The 16,308-nt window shown below is 43.6% G+C and overlaps 2 protein-coding genes across 3 annotated transcripts in view; both read right to left on the bottom strand.

Annotated features, from left to right (window-relative positions):
- LOC119479199 (protein FAM13C-like) overlaps nt 1-657 on the bottom strand; it is a 10,683-nt gene extending 10,026 nt beyond the window's left edge. The window contains exon 1 of the mRNA XM_037754550.1: nt 582-657. The gene's annotated coding sequence lies outside the window, so the exon portion shown is untranslated. The remainder of the gene's footprint in view (nt 1-581) is intronic.
- A 4,443-nt stretch (nt 658-5,100) lies between these two features.
- On the bottom strand, nt 5,101-15,793 carry LOC119479202 (cGMP-dependent protein kinase 1-like). Of its 2 annotated transcripts, XM_037754554.1 has the most exons (10): nt 15,007-15,793; nt 14,742-14,838; nt 11,797-11,936; nt 10,818-10,907; nt 9,612-9,753; nt 9,365-9,528; nt 9,044-9,166; nt 8,800-8,862; nt 8,628-8,694; nt 5,101-7,589 (listed from the first exon to the last, which is right to left on the bottom strand). In XM_037754554.1, the coding sequence occupies exons 1-10, from the start codon at nt 15,171-15,173 to the stop codon at nt 7,491-7,493; spliced, it is 1,152 nt and encodes a 383-aa protein (XP_037610482.1). In that variant the 5' UTR covers nt 15,174-15,793; the 3' UTR covers nt 5,101-7,490. The 2 variants fall into 2 exon arrangements, with proteins under 2 accessions (XP_037610482.1, XP_037610483.1); XM_037754555.1 differs by lacking the exon at nt 14,742-14,838 and having other exon boundaries at nt 15,007-15,150.
- Between the last annotated feature and the right edge of the window lie 515 nt (nt 15,794-16,308).

The following is a 16,308-nucleotide window of genomic DNA, read 5'->3' as shown; positions in this document are numbered from 1 at the left end:
CGATGTTAAATGTCGTCATCAGTGAAGCAGGTTCTGCTGCTGGCAGCTGTGTGGAGGAAGACTCGCCAGACTCCTTTAAGAAAACCTGCGAATTTACCTAAACTTGTTGATTTGCAAATAATAAATATCTTTCTAAAACGGTTTGGAGATATTCCCGGAACCATGTGGGTGTTGGGATGAATTCGGCATATAAATAATCCTCCAGGGAAGACGTGTTAAAAACAACTTACATGTTCAGTGAGTTTGTGTTGTCTGCTGGGAGCTCCTTCACGTTAGACCAGTAGACATACATTCAGTTTATTCTAATGCATTGCTGCTTGTTGTGTTCTGTATAGAAGCCGAATTACTCCGAATAACCTCCAGAATAAACCGTCTGTCTGTAATGATGAAGGAGTCTGAAAGGTTTTACCGAAAAGCAAAGCGAAGTTCAATGATGTAGTTTTCAGGTGAAACACGTTTATCTGTTAAACTCTACATATTAGTATTATATTACAGATGAAGTCATTTCATTTATTTACTAATTACATCAATATATTTTTATAATTCTATTATATATAAGTTATAGTCAAAATAACACTCACCTGCAGCATCACTACCTGCACACCTCTCACACCTGGTGGTCGACGTGTTTCCGGTTTCACTTCCTGTTTGAAACGTCTGAGTGACGCTCAGAGTGGAATATTCTACAGACTGCATAAAGGTTATTTATTATTTATTATTTAATAAATCCTGACATGAGCAGTTTTTGTATGTAAATACTGTTAATGTACTAAAAATAATAAAAATAATAATAAATAAAAAATAGACTTTATATAAAGATATTAATCGAATCTAATAATCTTTATATTCAGTCTGTGATACAGACAGACATAAACAATAATAATAATAATAATTTGCAAAATAGAAATAATAAAACAAAACAAAAAAAAAAGTGTGCGGAAATAATGTCTTCTTTTAACAAAAAGTCTGTTTAGTGTTGTTTAGTGTGTCTTAATGAACCTATAGGTGACGTTCACTGGAGGAACAGTTTCACCTGCACATTAATACTTTACAGCGTGATTCATCCAGAGGGAAACAGATGTGCAGCACAAAGTGGGAAAGAGTGAAAATAAAACAACAAGAATAAGGTGCAAAAAACAGATCTTCCTCCTCCTCCTCCTCCTCTCCTCCTCCTCCTCCTCTCCGCCTCCTCTCCTCCTCTTCCTCCTCTTCCTCCTCTCTGGTCTGACATCACCACCTCCTCCTCCTCCTCCTCCTCGTCTCTCCTCCTCCTCCTCCTCCTCCTCCTCCTCTCCTCTCCTTCCTCTCCTCTCCTCCTCCTCCTCCTCCTCTCCTCTCCTTCCTCTCCTCTCCTTCCTCTCCTCCTCCTCCTCCTCCTCTCCTCTCCTCTCCTTCCTCTCCTCTCCTTCCTCTCCTCCTCCTCCTCCTCCTCTCCTCTCCTCTCCTTCCTCTCCTCTCCTTCCTCTCCTCCTCCTCCTCCTCCTCTCCTCTCCTCTCCTTCCTCTCCTCTCCTCCTCCTCCTCCTAATACTGACTGGAACATCAGTTGTGGAATAACAGGACATTTATGTTTTAATTGTTTTTGTAGTTAGTTATGAAATGATTGGGCTATATATATTAAAATGAAATCATTTAATTACATTTAAAATCTTTGTTTTTAAAGTGACGTCTTCTGAATATAAACTTTGACCTATAAACAGCCGTATGTCTGCCTCCACCTGTCTGCCTCCACCTGCCTCCACCTGTCTGCCTCCACCTGCCTGCCTCCACCTGTCTGCCTCCACCTGCCTGCCTCCACCTGTCTGCCTCCACCTGTCTGCCTCCACCTGCCTCCACCTGCCTGCCTCCACCTGTCTGCCCCCACCTGTCTGCCTCCACCTGCCTCCACCTGCCTGCCTCCACCTGTCTGCCTCCACCTGTCTGCCTCCACCTGCCTGCCTCCACCTGCCTGCCTCCACCTGCCTGCCTCCACCTGTCTGCCTCCACCTGTCTGCCTCCACCTGTCTGCCCCCACCTGTCTGCCTCCACCTGCCTCCACCTGCCTGCCTCCACCTGTCTGCCTCCACCTGTCTGCCTCCACCTGCCTGCCTCCACCTGCCTGCCTCCACCTGTCTGCCTCCACCTGTCTGCCTCCACCTGCCTCCACCTGTCTGCCTCCACCTGTCTGCCTCCACCTGTCTGCCTCCACCTGCCTCCACCTGCCTGCCGTCCTCCAGCCAGAATGAAACAAGGAACAACGTTATGGTTGTTTTTTTACAGCTTTTATTTTTCAAACAGATCAAACAGCTTTCACAAAAACGTGTTTTTGTTTTTAACAGTCACATGCCCATAAAGCTTCTGAACTGAGAGACGGAGCGAGAGAGAACGGATCTTCAGCTACGATGGCAGTAATAATAATAATAATAATAATAATAATCATTATCATAATAACCATAATAATCATAATAATCATAATCATAATCATAATAAACTACAAACGGCTGACATATCATAAAGTACTATATTCCCACTATATACAAATAAATCAGTGATACTCAGTGAGCTTCATCACAATCTCATAACCACAAAATATCATCACAAAGAATCAATATGAACATGAATATTCCAAACACGTCTTTTTTTAATCACGTTTTGTTCTGATTATGATTCTCACCGTTTACAGCTGAACATTTAAAATCCCTCACCGGCTACCATGCTAGCAGTTTCCCCCTGCTTCCAGTCTCTATGCTAAGCTAAGCTAACCACTATGGAGGATGGAACCTGCCAAAATCAATAAATAAATAAATACATGACTCGATAAATAAATAAATAAATAAATAAATATGTTTTTAAATGTAGCAAAACAAATAGAAAAAAAATAAAAAAAGTTTTAATTTGCTTCTTAATTTATTTATCTTTGTATTAATTCCATTATTTATCTACTCTTCCGTTCTTTCTTTTTTTATTTATTTATGTATTTATTAAAATTATTTATTTTTTATTTATTTTTTATTTATTTATGTATTTATTAAAATTATTTATTTTGCATTTATTTTTTAATTTATTTATGTATTTTTAATTTATTTATTCATTTTTTTGCATGTATTTATTTGTTTATTTAATATTTCTTTTTAAATGTGTGTATTTATTTGTGTATTTAAGGATGCATTTATTTATTTATGTTTGCAGGACTTTTCCCTTTGCATTTCACCCCCTTATTTATTTCCCCAAACCTATATCTGTCTACACTTCTTTTTACATTTCTTTATGCATATTCCCTCATTATGAAAATAAAATAAATAAATGCAAATTAAATAAATACATTTAAAAATTATTAAAAATAAATAAATAAATAAATAAAAGGGAAAATTAAACAGAAGGATAAATAAATAAGGGAATTAATATAAAGATAAATAAAGAAGCAAATTAAAAAAATATCAATTTATGTCGCATTTTATCAATTATTTAATGGCTACATTTATTTTTAATATTATTTTTGTTACATTTATTTATTTATTGAGTGCTTAAATTATTTATACATTTATGTTTTGATTTGTATTCTGTATTCTGATCCGTATGACTGTATTTTGCCCGTCTGACTGTTTTCTGCTCCGTCTGACTGTACTCTGCCCCGTCTGACTGTATTTTGCCCGTCTGACTGTATTTTGCCCGTCTGACTGTTTTCTGCCCCGTATGACTGTATTCTGCCCCGTCTGACTGTATTCTGCCCCGTCTGACTGTATTCTGACCCGTATGACTGTATTCTGACCCGTATGACTGTATTCTGCCCCGTCTGACTGTATTCTGCCCCGTCTGACTGTATTCTGCCCCGTCTGACTGTATTCTGACCCGTATGACTGTATTCTGCCCCGTCTGACTGTATTCTGACCCGTCTGACTGTATCTGCCCCGTCTGACTGTATTCTACTCCGTATGACTGTATTCTGACCCGTCTGACTGTATTCTGCCCCGTCTGACTGTATTCTACTCCGTATGACTGTATTCTGCCCCGTCTGACTGTATTCTGACCCGTATGACTGTATTCTGCCCCGTCTGACTGTATTCTGACCCGTATGACTGTATTCTGCCCCGTCTGAATGTATTCTACTCCGTATGACTGTATTCTGCCCCGTCTGACTGTATTCTGACCCGTCTGACTGTATCTGCCCCGTCTGACTGTATTCTACTCCGTATGACTGTATTCTGACCCGTCTGACTGTATTCTGCCCCGTCTGACTGTATTCTACTCCGTATGACTGTATTCTGCCCCGTCTGACTGTATTCTGACCCGTATGACTGTATTCTACTCCGTATGACTGTATTCTGCCCCGTCTGAATGTATTCTACTCCGTATGACTGTATTCTGCCCCGTCTGACTGTATTCTGACCCGTATGACTGTATTCTGCCCCGTCTGAATGTATTCTACTCCGTATGACTGTATTCTGACCCGTCTGACTGTATTCTACTCCATATGACTGTTTTCTGCCCTCTGGTGGTGACAAACTGAACATTTCCAATATTTTCATGCAGAGCTCACAGAAGTCACATCGCTGCTCAGTTTACAAAAATATCACGACAGACTGAGACTGTTAATACGACGGCTTCGTACCAAAGAGAGACACAACTATCAGCTGCTTTTACAAAAGGCCACGAAATATAAATACTAATAGAAATAAACACATGAATCACTTTTTATGTGTAAGAAATACAAACCTCAAAGACGTCACGTCTACGTCAACACAACACCTCTAAAGCTGAACAATCACTGTACGACTTTAACCAGTTTCTGGACCCAATTTTGAGCCTTACGACTCATTTTAGAGTCGGACCGAATTTCTGCTTCGTCGGGCGTCGTTAGCCGTGCAGTGTACGGGGGGGGGGGGGGCCCTGAGGGACTGAGGACCGATTAACTCCTCCCGACTGGCCGCCAGACAGTCGGATGAATTTCTGACATGTCAGGAATGACAATCGGACAGTACAGTGTGATCACTCAGGTCGTGGCTGACGATCGGACCGTACAGTGTGATCACTCAGGTCGTGGCTGACGATCGGACCGTACAGTGTGATCACTCAGGTCGTGGCTGACGATCGGACCGTACAGTGTGATCACTCAGGTCGTGGCTGACGATCGGACCGTACAGTGTGATCACTCAGGTCGTGGCTGACGATCGGACCGTACAGTGTGATCACTCAGGTCGTGGCTGACGATCGGACCGTACAGTGTGATCACTCAGGTCGTAGCTGAAGATCGGACCATACGGTGTGATCACTCAGGTCGTGGCTGACGATCGGACCGTACAGTGTGATCACTCAGGTCGTGGCTGACGATCGGACCGTACAGTGTGATCACTCAGGTCGTAGCTGAAGATCGGACCATACGGTGTGATCACTCAGGTCGTGGCTGAAGATCGGACCATACGGTGTGATCACTCAGGTCGTGGCTGATGGTGTGATCACTCAGGTCGTTGCTGAAGATCGGACCGTACGGTGTGATCACTCAGGTCGTGGCTGACGATCGGACCGCACGGTGTGATCACTCAGGTCGTGGCTGTCGATCGGACCGTACAGTGTGATCACTCAGGTCGTAGCTGAAGATCGGACTGTACAGTGTGATCACTCAGGTCGTAGCTGACGATCAGACAACAAGCGATCTACTCGTACAGCAGGAGAAGGAGTTCCATTTCTAAAATCGTAGTGTCTGCTCAGCTCTAGTGGAGTTACTGGAGAGAGGTCTGGAACCAGGTTATTAATAAAAACAAGTATATCATGAGCCTGATAGGACGAATCCTGAAATGTGCTCAACTTTGAAACACCTTGAAACAAACAACTGATCATAAATTCAACCAAGTCGTGCATGTGTCTGTGAGAATGTTTGTGGCTGTGTGCAAAAATATGTAGGAAGTCTTGGAAATATGTACAAAATATCTGTTCTCATGCTATGATCCAAAGATTCACACCATTAAAGAAAGACAGAAGGGAAAGTTTAAAAGTAGAAATGTTCGTATCATCCTCTGAGGAGCACCACAGCTGCTACATCCAAAACGGTTCGTCTTCCAGTCTTTCGAGGTTAAGTTCCCCGAAAATGAAATGAGAAGTGAAGGCATCATGGTGACCTTGAGTTTTGCCTGTTCAGTCTTTCCTCCTGTGGTTTGTGTTCGTCCCTCGGACCACAAATCCATCCTGCAACCGTCGATCCTCCAGCCCGACCCGGGTTCATAGGGTCCGAAAAGCCCCCGAGGACTTCCAGAACCACGTCCTACTACACAGCGTTTAGTGTAGCTCTGTGACTTCCTCCACTGCAGAGTCAGTGACGGAACAACTCTGTCCGTCTCCGTACCTTTCATACTGAACAGCGAGGTGGAATAACGGCGCTACAGTCCCACCTTGAACAGGATGTGTGAACGAAGCGAGGGATTTCATTAGGAGGTTATCTGAGGCGACGATTCGAAGCTGTCAATGGTCTGATGTGAGTTTGTTCTCACTTGTTTTCAGCCATGTTAGGTCCTCTGTTGCCAGAGCTGGATCTACCTACAAACCCACAAATGTTTCCCATAACCTGTTCTGCCCAGAGTCCCAGAAACCAGCTACACTCTCTACACTGGTCCAGTACCCTGCCCCTGGTTTGCTGCATGTCCATTTGATTAATTCGTTGAAGGATATGCACCACGGACACTTCGCCGGTTTGATAGCACTTAAAGACGAAACTTCCCTTGACCCCTTTTAGATTTACAAGCTTCAGCTTCTGGTGGGTTTAAGCAGCCGGTTTCTGGCGGTCATCCTTAACTAACGTCCAAGCTATCTCCAAGTGTTGCAGCAATATCAGGGACATAAAGCAAGGCCCGTACTGTGTGCCCGACTACTGATGGGTGAACATACCCAAAGTTCAGCTGCAGCCAAACATGGAATCAGGATTGTTGCAGGTTCAAAGAAACACTGCTAGGCATTGCACAAACTTCTTTTCTGCTCCATAGGCACATTTTTGTGGATGCAGTGATTATGTTCCACAATTCCGACAGCGAGGAGAACTTTCTCAGGTCATAAAAGTCAAGAACATGCTTGTACCCCTTTGGACCAGGCATCACTCTGAGATTTCTAGGACCAACTTGATAAACAAGTGGGCCAGGTCTTGGTAACTGATGGTTTATCTCATCCTGAACCACCTCATCTTCCAGGTCTCAGGTGTTCTGGCAGCTCAGGGTTCCTCCAGGTAGAAGGAACAGATGAGACCAGTATGATCAAGAAGAGGCCTGCAGTCCTTCTGAACACTCAGTACTTAAATCACTTGGGGACACGATGTGGCTACAGAACACCGGGGGTTTGATTCCCACAGGGTCCAATGATGCTTAAAAACAACACAGGTAAAGTCACAGTAAGGTGCTCTGGGTAAAACGTCCTCCAGACGGCACGTAAAGCTCGTCGTTGTTCAGCCTGGTGAGAAGTCGTCCTCTCCTCAGATTTAGACCTCACCACCAGCCGTGAGGTGTCAGGCTTTGGGTTTGGATGCAAGCTGGACTAAAAGTCATAATCCCATCCGGAGTTGTCGTCCGGTGGCGGCTCGTCCGTGTCTTCAGGGAAACTGTCAAAGTTACTGGTGTCGGTCGAAGAGGAAACCTGGACAGAACAACACTGAGTCAGACACCTTCAACACCTGCAGACTGAACAAACACCAGGAGATACTCGGCATGACAGGTTTAACATCTATCCAGTAGGGTGATGTGATAAGACCATCAGAGATTTCACCATACGCACAATTTATACTGAAGTATCTACCTCTAATATTTGGCATTTTAGACGCATCACTTGATGCGTCTAAAATGTGTTTTCTTGTTGAAATGCAATCGTGAGTGACGGGTTGTTTGCGGGTTTTGGCAGCTGCTGTCCGCTCTTCCTGGTAGTGAGCACCCCGGCCATAGACTGATATTTATGAAAGAAATAAAAGATATCTGAAGGCTGTCCTCGTCACATGACGCGGTGCACGTTGCAGTGTTTCAAAAGTTGAACTATTTTTATTTCGGGGTGCAGTCGACGCATCCTGAAAAATAGGTGCTTGGGGAACACTTGTGCGTTGCGTCGGCGTCGCTCTCTCGTTTGAGCGCGCTTGCCGTGCTTCTACATTGACAACAATGGATTTGAGTGTGCAAAAAATGCAGCATGGGAATGGCCCCTTAGACTGAAGTGGATAATGTTAAAAACTATAATCAGGACTGAGTTATGATGATATTGGATTTCCATTCTTTTTGCATGGATTTGATGAAGTGCGTGGATGTTTTGTGGGGCATTTCGTGCCTTTATTAGAGGGATGACACCAGAGTAGGGGACTGAAAGATGGGAAAGACCTGCAAACAATGTCCTCTACCGGACTCGATGGTTGGCGCCATAAGTACCCGGACCACCAGGGACCTGAACAACCTCATTTGTCGAGTATTTAATTTGCTGGATTGGTCAAAAACAGAAGTTCAAGGTTACGGTTTCTAAATGATGCTACTAAATAATCTCAGATCAACGGTCCATTTACTGGCTGTCAGAACTTCCAGACGTATCTCATAGTCTTTATTGAGCGAATGAATCTCAGGAGTCAAGGGGTCTAAAGACTGATGGTCTGGTCACAGCAGGTGGTCGTATACAGTATTACATGTTATATAAACTCACATCAGGTGTGATGGGTGGAGTCAGAGTTCCTTTCCTCAGACCCTCCCAGTTAAAACCTTCAAACCACCTGAACACACACAAAGAGAGACGGATCAGTTTTTATCTGTAAACTCAAAGACGGGTGAGAACTGATTCAGCCAATCAGGAGGCAGCGTCCTCTCCACTCACTCACTTGTGTTTCTGGATGTCTTTGACTCCGTTTTTCAGGTTTCCGAGTCTCTCCGAAGGATTATCTCTGTGGACACAAACAGTTCACAGATTTATTTTGGAGATGAAAACAATGAGTTTGGACTCTCAGGCGGACAGCACTAGAATAAACAATACAGCGCCCCCTACCTGACTACAGCGCCCCCCCACCTGTAAACACCGCCCCCTATGTGAATACAGCCCCCCTACCCGACTACAGCGCCCCCTACCTGCAGAGCTTCTTGATGAGGCTGGCGGCGTTCTTGGTGATCTTCTTGGGGAACTCGATCATGTCGATGCCTCTCAGGATGATGTTGTAGGTCTTCATTGGATCCGGACCTGAAAACGGGGGACTGGAGACACACAGACACTTTAGAACCCTGAACAACACTCTACTGGACTCTACTGGACTCTACTGAGCTCTACTGGACTCTACTGAGCTCTACTGGACTCTACTGGACTCTACTGGTATCTACTGGTATCTACCGGACTCTACTGGTATCTACTGGACTCTACTGGACTCTACTGTCCCTCCTGGGTCTGGTCCTCACCTGCCGGTCAGCAGCTCGTACATCAGGATGCCCAGAGACCAGTAGTCTGCTGAGACATCGTGACCCTTGTTGAGGATGATCTCTGGAGCGACGTACTCCGGCGTCCCACAGAACGTCCACGTCTTCTTACAGAAACCGATCTTCTTGGCGAAACCGAAGTCCACCTGGAAGAAGACCACGTACAGTATGTGAAACTCCGTACATGTTAAACATGTAATATGTGAGTTCTGAGGAGACGTGGACTCACCAGCTTGGCATATCCCCGGCTGTCCAGGATGAGGTTCTCAGGTTTCAGGTCTCTGTAGATGATGCCTTTGGCGTGCAGGTAAGCGAAGGCTTCGACCACGCAGGCGGTGTAGAACCTGGTGGTCGAATCTTCAAACGAACCCCTGAAACAGAGAAAGAGCTGTGGGACATGTAAGCCGTCTTCAGGTGGTTTCCTGTTCGGTGTTTTCAGAGCTGCAGATAACTACTCAACTTCATTAATTTAATCTGCTGATGTTCTAAAACAGATTCTATAAAAGTCTCCAGAGTCCAAAGTGAAGTTTTCAAATGTCTCGTTTTGTCCGACCAACAGTTCAGAAATTATTTTCTCTTCTGTGTTTCAGAAACGGTGAAAACATGTTTTGCCAGGATCATTTATCTTTTTTATAATAATTAATAATTTCTGTGAAACAGGTGGAAAACATATTTTTCAGGCTGATTTCAAGTGAAAGAAACATTTAGTTTGTTGTTGTAGTGCTGATTTTGACCACCAGAGGGCACCACTACCTCATGTTCTAAGGAGGACTAAGGCTTCAGGTTTTCTTCCAGGTGAGTTTTAATACCTCCATGAACTCTAAACACAACGTACGTATAGACCGCTTCAACGGCATCGGGTTGCTAAGCAACAGCTTGTGTCCATGTTTACTTCCTGTCAGTTTATGTCATTCACAAACACTGTAACAGGAAATTAACTGGGACACATCCACAGCTGTGAAACGGTCTAACGTTATATCGTCCGTTAGCAAAACTTTCTTCCACCTGTTTTCACGAAGAGGCAAAAAAAAAAGTAACTTAATAAAATCAGCCTAACATTTTATTTTCTCCTGTTTTTAAGTCAAATAAGGAGAAACAATAACTTACATCAGACATAGAAAATGGTGCCTTGTTGTTGCCTTTCAGGGCTTCCGTACATTTGATCGGCTGACACCAGTAAACGTTTTTAGTTTTAGCTTGAAAATAGTTTAAATAAATAAATAATAAATATCCAAATTGTTGTTGATGAATCTTCTGTTGATTCATTTTTAACTATTTGACTAATATACTCATTGTTTCAGAACTTATTTCCTTCTTTTCTGGTCAAACAATAAACCATTTTAAAAAAGTTTGTCTCAGTTTCTCTTAATGAAATCAGACTTTAAGCTGTCGAACACGTCACAACAGAATTCATGTACAATAAAGACATGTTTACCTGTCTCTCAGTATCGTCCACAGCTCTCCTCCCAGACAGGCCTCCATCAGCATGTACAGATATTTACTGTCTTTAAAGGTCCGGTACAACCTGAACAGAACCAGCAGAACTTCATCACAACATGAACAGAACCAGCAGAACTTTATCACAACCTGAACACAACAACAGAACTTCATCACAACCTGAACACAACAACAGAACTTCATCACAACATGAACAGAACCAGCAGAACTTCATCACAACATGAACAGAACCAGCAGAACTTCATCACAACCTGAACACAACAACAGAACTTCATCACAACATGAACAGAACCAGCAGAACTTCATCACAACCTGAACACAACAACAGAACTACCAAAAAAAGAAAAAAAATACTTTTATTTTGAAAGCCAGAACCAAACAACAACAAAAGAAATTGTTGGTGACACTTTTATTTTGAAAGCCAAAACCAAACAACAAAGATTTTTTAACGACACTTTTATTTTGAAAGTCAGAACCAAACAAATTTTTTCTTGCTGCTTTTATTTTGAAAGCCAGGAAGGACCAAATAATCTTTGATGACGCTAAAATAATATTTTGAATACCCGATCCAAACAATAATGATTTTTTTCTCTGACATTTTTATTTTGAAGGCCAGACCCAAACAAGGATTTTTAAGTGATGCTTTTATTTTGAAATCCAGAACCAAACAACAAAGATTTTCTTTTGTGATGCTTGAAGTTATTAAATTGTTTGCATTTTTTCATTAATGACCAAAATGCTTCTTTTTAATTTTTTTTAGAGAAGCTTTTATTTTGAAAATCAGGACCGAAAGCTGCACCTTTGATAATTTTATAAATCTGGAAGATTAATTTTTTTTTAATGTAGAAATAGTGTTGGATTTAATAATGAATAATGGATAATGGATAATGGATAATGGATAATTGATAATTGATAATTGATAATTGATAATTAATAATTAATATTGTTGGACTAACCTGACGATGAAGTCGGAGTGCGCCTCGGTCATGATGTGTTTCTCAGAGCGGATGTGTTCCTGTTGTCTCGTGTCGACGATGTGGCGTTTCTTCAGGATCTTCATGGCGAACGTCTTCGCCTCCTCGCTCTTCAACTGCACCTGTATAAATATTATATATTGATTTATTAATTTATTATTTATCCTCCTGACTAGTAGATTACTGATGAAACTATAGATTTGATGTCTTCAGTAGGAACCAACGGGCCACAGACAGGAAGTCAGACCGTATTGAGGGACGGACTAACATGTTGGAGTCTGAAGCTGTAAAACTTTATGTTTTTATTCTAGTGGAGGTCAAAGTTTCCAAAGTGGTGGGCACACTACCAACGTCAGGAGCGCGTGGCGTCTGCGTCGCATGGTGGCTGCGTGATGCACGCCTCTGATGTTCACACTAAACGCGTGGTGGCTGCGTGCCGGCTGCGTGTCGGCTGCGTGTTGGCTGCGTGTCGGCTGCGTGTTGGCTGCGTGTCGGCTGCATGTCGGCCGTGTTTCTGCTGCTGCTTTCAGCTCTTTCTTTCTGCATAGAGTTTGCCTTTTAATGGTCATTTAACTTCATGATAAATATAATTTATATTTATTGTAGACAGAGAAAGGTTCAGAAACGTGTGGTAATTAGTAAATAATAGTAATAATCCACAATTAAAACTCCGTTCTATATTCATTCATTGAACTCTCCAAGTCACTGCATGTTCTACAGCACTGTCCGGCACATATTTCAGAATAAAAGCCTTGTGTTAATAAATGAAGGAATTCTGTGCAAAGAAAACCCGCTTTAGGGCTTTTATTTTGAAATGAAAGCAGGAAGTGTTGATTTAAACCCCAAACTTTATCAATTCTTGGAGCTCTCAACGTGACTGCGTATTCCACAGCACTGACTGCTCATATTTCAGAATAAAAGCGTGAGACGCACGTCTCATGCGGGCAGTGTGTCCACTCTAACCTGTTAACATGGACGCCAAAATAAGAAACAACACGCCACGCAGCCGCCACGCGCTCTCGACGCGGGTAGTGTGTCCACCACTTGAGTGTCGTGTTGGGTTTCAGTATCTGTGAGTATAAACGTCACAGAGCTTCAATAAGGAGTTCGAGTCACCTGATACAGAACAGAATAAACGTGATGTTACCAACGAGGAAAAATAACCTACTTGAAGTAACTGCGTAATAATGAGGTCATTATTAGTAACATCTTCAGTTAATAAAACACATACACACTCACACACACACACACACACACACACACACACACACACACATAGAACATGACACAACGGTCTATTCCTGGACTCCACTGGAAACCGCTCTCATGTCTGGACGGTAAATATGAAGCTGCAGTCAGCAGCTGGTTAGCCTAGCTTAGCATAAAGACTGGAAACAGGTGGAAACTTTAGCCGAATTAACTACAAAAAAGTCCCAATTCTGAATAAGTTCAGATGATGTTTCACTGTTGATATGTAACGTCCAGGCACAGCAAGGAATATTAAAATGACAGATTTGTGAAGGGAGTTTTGTGACTTGTTTCGGTGTAAAAAGGAGCCAGTAATAGGGGTTAAAACTGGAGTTTGGAGTCGGGGGTTTATGTCTAGTTAGCTTAGCTTAGCATAAAGACTGGAAACAGGTGGAAACAGCTAGCCCGGCTCCGTCCAGCTGTAACAGCCTCCACCTAGCAGCTCCTGATGGGAAATAGCAGCAGCGGTCTGGAGGTCAGAGGTCGGTGTTTTCCTCGGAGCAGAGTTACACTCTGAGTAATCCTCCTATAAATACGTCCAGAGGGATGACGGGAGACCCTCCAGTGGGGATTCCTTCCTGTTTTTGGGCAAACCCTCTGCAGGGTTTCCCCTCCGACCTTCAGTACCCTCAAACCCCCCCGAGAAACCCGAGCCGCTGCATCCCAGCATCCCTCCGTCCTCTGCTGTTTCCATCCATCCCTGATGATCTCATGGACACTGGAGGGGTTAATACGACACGATCAACTGCAGCGATCGCTCCGACAATCTCATGAAGACTAAAGAAACTCATTAACTAACTAACTAAGATGAGTTTAAAACCTGAGCAACTTATTATGAATGAAAAACGATGAGGAGGAGAAATCAACCACTCTGTTCCACTGTGGTACCTTCCAGAACCACAGAGCCCCGACGCTGACCGCATGACCACTGGTTTACAGTTACCAGCACTGATACTCCACTGGAAAGTTACTGCAAATAGATGAGCACACACACGCACGCACGCACGCACGCACGCACGCACGCACGCACGCACGCACGCACGCACGCAGTTTAAACTGACCTGAAACTGGTTTCAAACCAATCCAAATTTGGCCTAAACTTGCCTCAAACCAATTTGAAACTGGTCTCAAAAAAACGATCTAGTCTGGAAATAATCTGAATCAGGTCTTAAACTTTGTCTGAAGCCTCTCGATCTGAAACTGGCTTCAAACTGGTCTGAAAATGGTTTAAAACTAACTCAAAACTGGTCTCAAAATAATCAAATCTGAAACTGGTCTCAACCCAATCTGAAGTTGGTTTTAAAATAGTCTGAAACTGATTTAAAAGTAGATTTAAACTGATCTGAAACATGTTTCAAAACTGCTTCGACCAATTAGAAACTGGCCTCAAATCTAATCTGGAACCTAATGTGAAGCTGGTCTCAAACTCTGTCTGAAACTGGTGTCAAACTAATTAGAAATTGGTCTCAGATGATCTGGCGCTGGTAAAAGTGTTGATGTGAATTTGGTGTCAGAGTGATCTGAAACATGATGCTCAGATGCTCCACAGTCCGTCTCTTCAGTTTCACCACATTCATGGAATATGAGATCAGTTAATGAAGATCAATCTGTTCTAATAATAATAATAATAATAATAATATAATATTCTGTATCTGTATGATGCGACGGGATGGTCGTACCAGCTCGACGCGTCCGAAGCCGCCGACTCCCAGCGTGTCGATGATGTTGAAGTCCTTCAGGTTGAGACTGGAGAAGAAGGCGTTCTCGGCCTCGTACCTACAGAAACACAGCGATGCCTTCACTGAACACGGGAACATTAAAGTTTTTCTGGTACATTGTGAAAGATGAACAGACTGATAGACGGAGCAGCTAAAGGTTTATCTCAACCCAAACACATCCGACGGTGGCGACCGCCCGGCCGGCCAGCCGGACGCCGTACTCTACCTGCAGCATTTGACCACGTGGAAGAAGGGGAACTTCTTGGAGGTCTGGATGGAGAAGGAGGTGATGGGGAAGGAGGAGGAAGAGGAGGAGGAGGAGGAAGGAGGAGCAGGGAGGCTGCTGAGCCGCTCTCTCTGCTGCCTCGCCGGGAACGAAAGCAACTCTCTCATCTCCCAACGTTGTTCAGCGTAGATCAGAAAAACGTCCTCATTGTCGACCTCTCAGTCTTCAGTTCTCTTCATCACCACAGAGTTCAATCAGCGATTTCAGGCTGTTAGAAACAGTTTCTCTAATAACTGGAATCCTTCAGAAGATCCTGGCGGTCCAGTTCTCAAGTTCTTCAGTTCTTCAGTCTGCAGTCTGGAGCAACGTTGAACTTCAGTCCTCAGGAGAACGTTCGGCAGAGCGTCTGTAAGAGAGCCGTCTCAAAGGAAGAGCTCCACGTCCAGTTTACATGATGAGGGTCGGGGCGGTGCAGATACCGGGTTCTGGTCTGGTGGGACCGGCGGCGCGGCGAGGCTGCCAGATCCTCCAGATCCGTGTGCATCAAGGTTACGATCGATGCCTGAACCGGAGCCGAGCGGGACGCCGTCACAATCCAGAGCACGCCATCGTCAAAGATGAAGAAAAAGATCTTCTTAGGATTTAGGATCTGCGTCTCAGACCCTAAAACTCAACGTTAATATCTGGACTGCAGGTTTCTGTGGGAGTCTGACTTGGAGAAAGTCCAACTGAGCTCAAACTGAAACTGTCCCACGTCTGCTCCCACTGAGTCCTGCAGAGTGTAATGCCACCCTGAGCGTGGCAGGACGCCGCCGCCTCCGCCTCCGCTGCTGCTGGTGGTATTTTTAGCACGTGGAGACATTTCTCAGAGGTTCACCCAGTAAACGCAGCCCAGTCAATAACCAGCAGGGACGCTGCAGGACAGATTGTCCCGACCTCCAAACCCAGAGGACATGAAGGCTTCAGAAGATACTTTCTCTTCTGGTGTCTCAAACCTTCAGATTAAATGTCGTCAGGAAGTTCGTAAGAAATGTCAAACTGAGGTTTTAAGCGTTTAAAACTGACGTTACGTTTTCAAAATAATCTAATCTGGAACTAGTCTGAAAATGGTCTGAAACTGGCTTCAAAGTGGTCTAAACATAGTCTGAAACTAACCTGAAACTGGTCTAAAAATAATCACATCTGAAACTGGTCTCAACTCAATCTGAAGTTTGTTTAAAATAATCTGAAACTGATTTAAAACTGGTCTCAAAATAATCTAACCTGAAACTGGCTTCAATCCGGTTTAAAAATGGCCTCAAA

The sequence above is a fragment of the Sebastes umbrosus genome, chromosome 20 (genome assembly GCF_015220745.1).
Source record: "Sebastes umbrosus isolate fSebUmb1 chromosome 20, fSebUmb1.pri, whole genome shotgun sequence".
NCBI lineage: Eukaryota > Metazoa > Chordata > Actinopteri > Perciformes > Sebastidae > Sebastes > Sebastes umbrosus.
Note: the sequence above shows the minus strand (reverse complement) of the source record. Positions and strands in the feature narration are given on the sequence as shown.

What these genes read in the sequence shown, in the direction of transcription:
- LOC119479202 (XM_037754554.1), bottom strand. Translation starts at nt 15,173, where the DNA reads ATGAGAGAGTTGCTTTCGTTCCCGGCGAGGCAGCAGAGAGAGCGGCTC. An exon ending in GCTTCGGACGCGTCGAGCTG is followed by an intron (nt 11,937 to 14,741) that starts GTACGACCATCC and finishes ATATTTATACAG; the next exon opens with GTGCAGTTGAAGAGCGAGGA. An exon ending in TGGACGATACTGAGAGACAG is followed by an intron (nt 9,754 to 10,817) that starts GTAAACATGTCT and finishes TCTCTGTTTCAG; the next exon opens with GGGTTCGTTTGAAGATTCGA.